Source organism: Hippichthys cyanospilos, chromosome 15 (assembly GCF_059441005.1).
Source record: "Hippichthys cyanospilos isolate Australia breed blue-spotted pipefish chromosome 15, RoL_Hcya_1.0, whole genome shotgun sequence".
In the NCBI taxonomy this organism is placed as follows: Eukaryota; Metazoa; Chordata; class Actinopteri; order Syngnathiformes; family Syngnathidae; genus Hippichthys; species Hippichthys cyanospilos.
Window position 1 is genome coordinate 9210890 of NC_142383.1, and position 10370 is coordinate 9221259.

General features: G+C 38.5%; 1 protein-coding gene across 1 annotated transcript in view; it reads left to right on the forward strand.

Moving 5' to 3' along the window:
• Nucleotides 1-10370, forward strand: part of unm_sa34860 (un-named sa34860) — a 67796-nt gene that overhangs the window by 49296 nt on the left and 8130 nt on the right. The window contains exons 11-18 of the mRNA XM_088434172.1: nt 576-701; nt 778-963; nt 1375-1436; nt 2702-2769; nt 2861-3002; nt 4766-4915; nt 7933-8126; nt 10056-10220. Coding sequence (XP_088290298.1) covers nt 576-701; nt 778-963; nt 1375-1436; nt 2702-2769; nt 2861-3002; nt 4766-4915; nt 7933-8126; nt 10056-10220 — 1093 coding nt within the window. The remainder of the gene's footprint in view (nt 1-575; nt 702-777; nt 964-1374; nt 1437-2701; nt 2770-2860; nt 3003-4765; nt 4916-7932; nt 8127-10055; nt 10221-10370) is intronic.

Sequence of the window (10370 nt, forward strand, 5' to 3'; positions counted from 1 at the left end):
CAAAACAAGAAAATGTACCTCCTCATGTGATTACAAACACTGTACATAACAAGTTAATGATTAACTAATTTGGTGTTGAAGTCAAATCAAATATTTAGTTCTACTATTGTTCTAACTACTGTAATAAGGATGCTGATAAACAAAATGTTATCATTTATCCATATATTAACAAAGATGTTGCTACAGACTTTTAGCAAGTATCATGATTATTGTCTGTGGGCCTCATTAAATGATGTAGCCAGCCAGATCTTGAGTTTAAAACCTGTAACCATCATAAATATATCCAAGTTATGATGAAAAAAAACGTTAATATCATTTCAAACACCTCTCATGACACTATTATATTAAAATTACCTGAGGTGTTGTGTCACCCTGCAACCCCCCCCCCCCCCAAAAAAAAAAAAAATTGTGGCTACCTCCATTTGGGAGCCGTTGTTGACAAGATAATTTCTTTTTTTTTTAACATGTATATCACAAAAGACTGATTATATTTGGTTTAACTATATTAATAGCTGATCAGCTGTACTTTCGGTGTGCATTTAAATTCTAATGCTAATATGCGTGTCTCTCTGCAGTAAAGTTCCCTGGAGTGCGTACCTACATTGACCCCCTCACCTACGAAGACCCTAACCAAGCAGTGCATGAATTTGCCCAAGAGATTGATGTGTCATTCATCTCCATTGAAAGGATTATTGGTGCTGGTGAGTTGCCGTTGGCACTGCAGCCAATGAGATTGATCAAGGTGGACTGGTGAGAAGCTCTGTCTGTTTCTCTCAGGGGAGTTTGGTGAGGTGTGCAGCGGACCTCTAAGGTTGCCAGGGAAAAGAGAGATGCAGGTCGCCATCAAGACATTGAAAGCAGGATACACGGAGCATCAGAGACGTGACTTCCTGTGGGAGGCGTCCATCATGGGGCAGTTTAACCATCCCAACATCATTCGTCTGGAAGGCGTGGTCACCAAGAGTTAGTGTTCTCAAATTACTCAGATGTGAAGTTTTATTTAAAATAGAGATTCCCTTCATAATTGATGAATTAAGAATGTGATGAATTGTATGGTGTTGACTTTATTAATCTTATTATGAAACGAGTCAAAATTTTGCACTACTTCTACCAAACAGCAGAGTCGCTGTTGGTTCGGGCTCAATGAGTTTGCTGTCAAGAAAGCTAACATCCATTCATCGGTTATCAGAACCACTTATCACATATCAGCTTTAAGATGTCAGTAACTCATCTTGGAAGTATTAGTGTGCTCTCTACAAATCTGGAATTGAAACAGGAGTTAAGAATGTGCAGAATTTCTCATCCAATTAAACATAAAAATGAAATGAATACACTGTTTCTTTAATTTGTTTTTTGTTGGTTAATGTTTTTTAGGCAAACCAGTGATGATAATCACTGAATACATGGAAAACGGATCACTGGATACATTTCTGAAGGTAAGAAAAAAAGTGTTTTTAAAATGAAAAAAGACAAGATGAGAGATAGAGATGATAGACAAGTAGCTCATAATAAACAATTAGGCAGCAGAAATATGGTGCTAATTAGGCCTACAGGCAATGGGAATGACTATTAATGATAACTAAACCTGTAGGGTAGCAACAACTAACTGAAAGTGTAATGTAATCAGTGAATGCATAATTGTTTCCAAAAGTGAGAAAGTGTTTACTCCTCTGAGTGTAAAATAAATAAATAAATAAATAAATAAATAAATAAATAAATAAAGCATTCTGTGGACTTTGTTGAATACTGCACCACATTTGTTGGAAAAGCAGATCAAATCCGGATGACAATACACCCAATTAGCTTTTATCATTCCAGCTAAATGCCTCATTAACTTCAGACATTCAAACCGAAATGTACCGATTTGGCAAACATACTTCACATGATTGGCATGACTGTGAACTGGAATCATGTTCAATCTGTCTCAACATTCAGAACAGAATGTTCTCAATGCATAGCACTTTTCATAGATTTCATAGATTCCAAAGGCACTTTGTTCAATCAAGGCAGTTCACATTTGAGCCCTAAAATAACTAATATATATAATTATATATTATATATATATATTATTATATAATATATATAATATATAATAATATATAATAACTAATATATATATATATATATATATATATATATATATATATATATATATATATATATAGTGGGTTTTTTTCTCCTGTGGTCCAGCACAGTTATGTCAAATTGGCACTATAAATTCTTCAGGATGTTGTGAGACGTAAGTCAGTGCGGACAGTGGAAAGTGCTTGCAGGGCGGTCCTGAGTGCCAAAGGGAGGCGGAGCAGCAGGGAGAGCAGCTCGCTAAAGCCTGTCAAGTAATTACATGGATGGCTGCTGTACTGAGGACATTATAAATGACACTGCCAGGGTCTTGGATGGGCTTCTGGATTAGTTGTTGCACCATTTTGACAATGCAGTAAGCGATGCTCATACTCATACATCAGGCTTAACATCTAATTTAATTTGTGAGTGTGCTGCTGTGCTGTTGGTGTTTTGGGAGAGTATCTAACAGAAAATGATCCACGTAAGGTCCCCGCTGAAAATAGGTAAAGGTTACAGGGTTACTAGATAGTTTAATAAATTACTCATACCTTACTCTCAAATACTCTGAGGAACTGTTGAGCGTTTTTTGAAGATTTCTAAGCCTAATACTAACATTCTTTTACCACATTCCCTGCAGAAGAATGACGGTCAGTTCACTGTTATCCAGCTGGTTGGAATGCTGCGTGGCATTGCATCTGGCATGAGGTACAAACAAAAGCCCTTGTAGACACATTGGATATCAATAAGAAAGTCTCATTGTGTGGTTCTGAAACAAACTTTTCACTAATGAATGCAGGTACTTGTCTGACATGGGCTACGTCCACCGTGACCTGGCAGCTCGCAACATCCTGGTCAACAGCAACCTTGTGTGCAAAGTGTCTGATTTTGGCCTGTCTCGAGTTCTGGAGGACGACCCTGAGGCTGCTTACACCACACGGGTAAGGCTCTGCATTTTTATTTGGGAAGCAGGACTGAGTCTGGCAGTTTGTTTTCATTTTCACATAAAAGAAATTGCTTGTCCCAGAGCTCAAGGTGACATTTAAAAGTTGACCAACTACTCCATTTACAATAAATAATAAAAGACTTATAAATCATTGCGATGAAATGCTGAAAGATGGACACTGTCTGCAGTTGAATGAGGAAAAGGAAACTCAGGACATCTCCATGATACAGCGGAACCTTTAAAGTGGAAAATGTGAACGGTATTTGGCCAATAAAGATGATTCAGATTCAAAATAGTAAGACCCAACACCATCAAACATGTCGGCAAATTTGATCGGTTTATAGGGTATCGATAAAAATATGTTTGTAATATTCATAAATGACATTATTAATCACTCTGCAAGTGATGACATAACATGGATCACCAATCTGGCATGAAATGGCAAATATTGGCTGATCACAATCGAGCCGAGCAGATCGACGCAAAACGAAGAACAATCACTACCATTTTTTCAGACCCTTCCTCAGGTATTCAACTCGTGACTAGTCACAGATATGGATATTGCCAGTACCAATAGTATGTTTGATACACAATGTTTTATTCAAAAACGTTGAGAAATGATTGTAAAAAATACCTGTATATTCCAAAATAGTGTTTTTCTTAATTTTTTATGAAATTGCAATTTTGTATTACTCGATTAAATAATTTCTAGTTTGTGGTTATGAAAATGCTTCAAGGGCAACCATTATCAGCTCTCATCATGATGATTCCTTGAAATAAGGTATCGGCACAATATAGATGCTTGGTATCAGTACCTCTCCATCCCAAGTTTTTACATTTTGCTATGAACAGCAGTTTACACTCGTAATAATGGTTAGAATTGGCTAAAATGTTGCTTAAATGAGACAATTCATGCATTCTTTCAAATCACAAATCAAAACATTCCTCCGATTTTAGATAGCAAATCTAGAGTTGGCATGTTAGTGGGATAATGACTGTGATAATCAGAGTCAAATATGAACTGTGTTGGCCACAGAGTATGTTTTTATGAGCGCGGTTTCACAAACTGAGTGACATCCTTTCAGAGGAATCTCCAAATTTCTGCAGACAGAGGGCCAATTAGTACGTGAGTCGGCCTCTCCAACACTCAATTAGCACCGAGCCTCACCGCATTCGCTCCAAATATCCCGTCACTCACCTCTCCCCGACAGACTGCGCATCTTGCTCTCCACTGGTTCTCACTCACTCGCACTTCCTCGGCTCTGACGGAACAGCAAGAGTTACAGCATCCCCACCCTTTAGATAATCAGACCCGGAGATATCCTGCTGCTGTGTTCATCAATGCTGCATCAAGCTAATTTCACTTCTCATTGAGTGAAAGCACATTTGCCTCAGCAGTCATCCAGGGAAATGTTCTATCTGAGCAATGAAAGCTCAATAATGAAGTCGCGCACTCACAAGAACACATGCACAGAATGTGACAATTTGTGAAAGAATATCAACCTTGTTATCCATGTTCCTTAAATTAGTATTCATTAGTATAACTGTGGGTTGTCAAGTCAGTTCTAAATAGGAGTTCCCTCGGAATACGTCCCACATTTTGAACAGATTGAGATTATGAACAGCTTGCAATGAGCTTCCTGGAACATCAGATGGTTGGGTTTGTTTTGATATAATATAATAGAATATTGTATCACACTGCTTAGCGTGTAGCTACGTTTGTATGTTCCACTTAAAATTCTTACACGGTGTCTTTAGGGCGGGAAGATTCCGATTCGCTGGACAGCTCCCGAAGCCATCGCATACAGGAAGTTCACCTCAGCCAGCGACGTGTGGAGTTACGGCATAGTCATGTGGGAAGTGATGTCATACGGAGAGCGGCCCTACTGGGAGATGTCCAATCAAGATGTAAGTGTCAGCACTGCCAGTGGCTAAATAAGTAAAATATCCCTTTTTGCAGCGAAATCCACTTACTTTTATTCATCTGAGGTCCCATTTTGCCACTTGTGACTGAAAATAACATGAAAGATTCTCAAATAACAACCAATCATGGCTCACATGTTTCAGGGTTGAGTCATGTGACGTTTGCAAACTGGGCTGCGATTGGTATACCATTTATGGAATAACGTTTGGACTTTTTTTTATTTATCTCGAGTTCACGTTCAGAAGTCATTTGCGTTTTGCTTTTCGGTTTTAATCAGAAATTGTTGTATGCAATTTCTAAAAAGATTGATGCTGAAAATCATTCCGTTATACTGCAAAATACCGTGTTTAATTAACCCCTCTTACTCCTGAAGCATCAAACTCCAGTCCATGATGGTCTGTGTCATGCATGTTTTCAAATGACCAGATCATTATTCCTGCAGAACTTGCAGATGAGCTAATCATTTGAATCAGGTGTGTTGCATAGAAAAACCTGGAAAACATGCCTTGTGGGCTGGAGTATGACGGTTCTGGAGTGGGTTAAACATGAATACAACACAACCATATATTTTATGATAATTATTTTAATCTTATTTTAGGTATTCACATTTAAATCGTCAACCTTTTAATTAACGTTTAAATCGAATTTTGTATGATTCTGCATCAGATACGTTTTCCATGCTTTTAAGATGAAAAATGAGATGCAGGGTTACCGAAACCACACACAGATTTGTCCTCCTCAGTAGTTTGCATGAGATATTTGCTGACAATTCAGAAAGACAATAGCACACTGTAGAATACATTGTTCCCATCTGCAAATTCTGCACAACAAAGACGCGAGGTGGAGGGAGAACGAGACGCAGAGGTGAAATTTGTAAATTTCTTATCCAGAGGCTGAATGAGGTTGCCTTTACGGGACGGATGTGTCAGAAGCAATTGTTGTCAATCTATTACTGCAAAGCCTTTGACAATGAGAATGAATAGCTTTAATGGAAACACGAGACGTCGTGGCAAAACGAAGCGCGTGAACGAACACAGAATTGCCGAGCTAAGCAGATCCTCGTGGGCGGGAATATCACACACTCTTTTTACACTTGGCAAAGCTTCCGTTTTATTTTCACCGTGAACACCATGTCGGAGCAAATTGCTTGACATTTTTAAGTGGCTGTGCTGCGGTGGCGACCTAAATCACTTGCGAGTTAGGAGATGGATCTCAAAAGGAGGCGCGAGACCCAGAAGTCATCCTAATGGGAAAATCTTCAATGGCGCGTCTGAGTTAGTGGGACACCCCGCACGTGCACATGCAGCCCTGCAATGACCTCCTCATCGCGCCAGCTTTAGGCACCTCCCACTTATGAGGCTGCCTTTCTCCGGGTGGGAGAGAAAGGGAGGATGAGAGGATGGAAGTAGAGAAGACGTTTGATGTTTAATTGAAAGCGTTATGCTGGATTTTCTCAGATCTGCACAAGAAATTGCAGCGTCTTCCTCCCTCTTTCTGTAAGCCCTCTCCTTCTGTTTCCTATTTCTCAGCCTCTCTCTCGTCCTGTCTTTTGTCTCTCAAAACCGGTTCTTTTTCTTTTTTTTTTCCTTCCTCTTTCTCTCTGATCTCTCCCTTCCCCGCCAGTCAGCTTTGTGTACTTCTTCTGCCTCTTGGCATGCTGGCCTTCTCACCGCACACTCCCACGCATGTGTGTTTGAGTGCAATCACGTCTCTTTTTTTGGGGGGGGGAAGATTTGACACAAGTAGAAGCTGTCTTGAACTCAACAGCCCAATTCCCTCCAGTGTCTTTGGACTTGCCAAAATAGGCTGAGACCCCCTGCCTGCCCGTTCTCCACTGCAGTCAAAGTGGGCGAGCCAAGATTTATTCCTTTGATTCACAGGCTGCATCATGTACAAATGATTTACTGGGCAATGTACTGTATTGTAACTAATAGATGATGTATATGAGGTATTACTTTTTTGAAGCCCACAATGTTTGCTCTTATCCTAACTTAAGTAGTCTCACAGGTATTTAGATTTTATCTTGCACAGAATGCATCAGAATGATTGGTATAACACTGAAATTTTGCATTACCTTTTACGTTTCATGCTGCATGCCATGTACTTTATATATATGCAGTAGTACTTCTGGAAAGTATCCACAGTGCTTACCTTTTTTACACATTTTGTCACCGTACAGCCTCATTCCAAATTATATTACTGGTAAATTAATCTCTTACCTCAAAATTCTACTCGCAATCACCAATTGTTAACAATGTGAAAATGTAGTCTTTTTTTTGTAACTATTAAAAATTGAACACATTCACAAGTCACATTCACATAACTATTTACAGCTTTTGCCATGAAGTTGCACATGATTTGGAAAGGCACACACCTGTCTAAATCAGAATTGAATTGAATAGTCTTCGTCATTTTAAAAAACCCAAGGGTATAAGGTCCCACAGTTGACCGTGCCTGTCAGAGCAAAAACACCAAACATGAAATCAAAGGCGTTGTCTGTAGACCTGTGAGACAGGATTGTCTTGAGGCACAGCCATCTGGGAAAGGATACAGGAAAAATGCTGCTGCTTTGAAGGTCCCAATCAGCACATTGGCTTCCATTATTCGTAAACAGAAGACGTTTGAAATCAAAACTCTGCCTAGAGCCGGCCAGCCATCTAAAGTGAGCAATCAGGGGAGGTGACCAAGAATCCGACAGTCACTCTTGTCAGCGCTCCATTGTTCCTCTGTAGAGAGAGGAGAGCCTTCCAGATGAAAAAACATTTCAATTTTCTGGTCTGATGAGACAAAGATTGAACTCTTTCTCAAATTTGCGGCTGTAATCATTGGCAAAGGTTGATAAAAAAAACAAAAACATTCTAATATGCAATTATTTGGGGTTTCCCCTTTCAATTCATCAGCCAACTGTTCTCTATTTTAAGGAAACCAAAATGTCCTGAGGTGTTTGCTAACCTATACTCCTTAACAAGTAACATCTTTCCACTCGATTGCCGTTCTGCAGGTCATCAAAGCAGTAGAGGAAAGCTATAGGTTACCAGGTCCAATGGATTGCCCCGAGGCTCTCTACCACCTCATGATGGACTGCTGGCAGCGAGAACGCAGCAACCGACCCAAGTTTGATGAGATCGTATGTCTACTAGACAAACTCATTCGCAACCCCTGCTCGCTGAAAAATCTCGTCAACTCCTCGCACAGGTGAAAACTCACCACATAGCATTAAATTGTTGTTTACATGAATCTAACAATGCTATAGTTAAAGAGTGCTACCAAAATAAATATGAACAATAAAATGTAGTTTTTGTTGAATTTCATACTTGATATGCAGTTATTTCTCTGCAAATAACTATAGTACATTGTCCCTGATATTCCCTAATATTTTCCCTTTGAATATCGTAAGGGTTATTCAAATGCATTGTGCTGATCAAGTATATAATCACCACTATTGAGAAGGGCACATTTAAGAGGAGCCATCTATAAGCTTATTCTCTCTTAAAATTGGCGTTCTTCTTTTTTCGTCTTCAACAAATGACAACTAGGTCTAGTGAAAATGTTAAATTACATTTTCACTCCCATTGCTTTACATATTCCTTCGATAGTGAATTAAACAGCTAAACTCATCATCATTCAGATGAAATGTAAATAGAGTCTCTTGAATTCTTGTGTGGCTGCATAATTAAATCACTTTGGACAAAGACCGCTAATGCTTCGTATGGGAGGGAGGGGCAAAGGCATAAAGGAAATTGATTTTCTTAAGCATAAGCAATCGTTCCAATTGTTTTCTGTGGGGTGTCCTGGTTTTCAAAGCATCTTAACATCCAATTAGTTAGTTTTACATTTAGTGTATAATGACATTAAAGTGTTGTAATGAGACATTTAGTCCTCATTTTCTTTGTAGAGGCAATGAAACAATGGTTGATCATTTCTCGGGCCTTTCTACAAAGAGAAACACTGATAATAAGTAGATTCCCAATTTAACAAGCAATGCAATTGTTGTTGACAGTTCAAAGGAGCTCAAGTGAGCCCAGACCGTTTGCGTAATGATGCTTGTATTAGCTAGCTGCAGTGTGGAAAATGCTATTTGCAAGCCTTAACGTTTGTATTTCAAAGCTTGGCGCTCTCACTTTGTTGGACTGGAGAATCATTTGGATAATATCATGTATTTTTACTCGGTTTTACATCACAGCATAATGAAGGCAATATTATGTCTAGAAAAGCTCTTTAACCAAAAGAGGTTTTTTTTTTTGTTTGTTTTTCACCAAAATAACATTTTCTATGCTAAATGTTGATGTTGTCAATCCTAGCATTAAATATGTTCATGATAAGATAAATATTTTAAAGGATGCTAAACCTATTTAGCAATTTTCAGCAGTAAAACTGTAATATGTTGTTTTTAATAAATTTGATCTCAATTATTTTCATGTAAGTACAAGTACAAATAAAACATTGTTAATGAAAAGAAAATTACGTTTCACCCAGAGTTAATGTTTTTAAGAAGCCATTTTTCTACTTGCTTTCAACTGAAAATAACGTCACTCTAGTTTCTCAAGGCTCGGATAACAGCCAGACATGGTTAACGAGCTTTCTGGGTTCGGTCATGTGACATTCACAAGCTGAACTATGATTGGCTCTTACCTGAGTCCTGAGCACATGTGATGTCATTTTTAGTCGACAGCAAGTGGAACAAGGGTTTTTAAATTAGGTATTAATTGTGTGAAACATAATTTTAGTTACATTATTGAGGGTTTAGAGAAAATGTAGTTTTCAATTTAATTTCATTATTAAATTAGTTAGAAATAAAACATTAACATGTTTATTTGATGAAGTCCAAAATTGTGTAGCCAGTAAAAAAAAAAAAAAAAACCTTACATGGGCAATGATCATCCCCCGTTGCTTATATCAATATTTTTGGAATACCAGGATAAATATGTCAAGATATATCATCTAATCATGCAATTTTCCTGAATTATTTAAAGTCTAACTTCAAGATGGAAACCTTTGACAAAACTAGATGGACTTCCACACTTTGTTGTTTTCCGGTCATTTTATTTCACTGTAATAATTGTCTGGTCCTGCCTTCTCCCAGATCAGTGATTTGTGTGCCTTTGTCCTGATTGATGTCCTCAGGGTGTCCAACCTCTTAGTAGAGCACGCTAGTGTAGATGGGGATTGCAACATCTGGAGTAGAACAGTCGGTGAGTGGCTGGATTCCATCAAGATGGGCCGTTATACGGAACTGTTCATGGAAGGAGGATATTCGTCACTGGACACCATCGCTCAGATGACATCGGAGTAAGGACACTTTGGAAGCATATTGTTTGGATTTTATGATATCCTTAGGCAGGAAGTACTAAAACTACCTGGCAGATGAAAAACAAAACACTCCAAAAATGATTGCCAGCAATATCAAGGGTGTTATTATACAGAGGGATGAAATTGTCA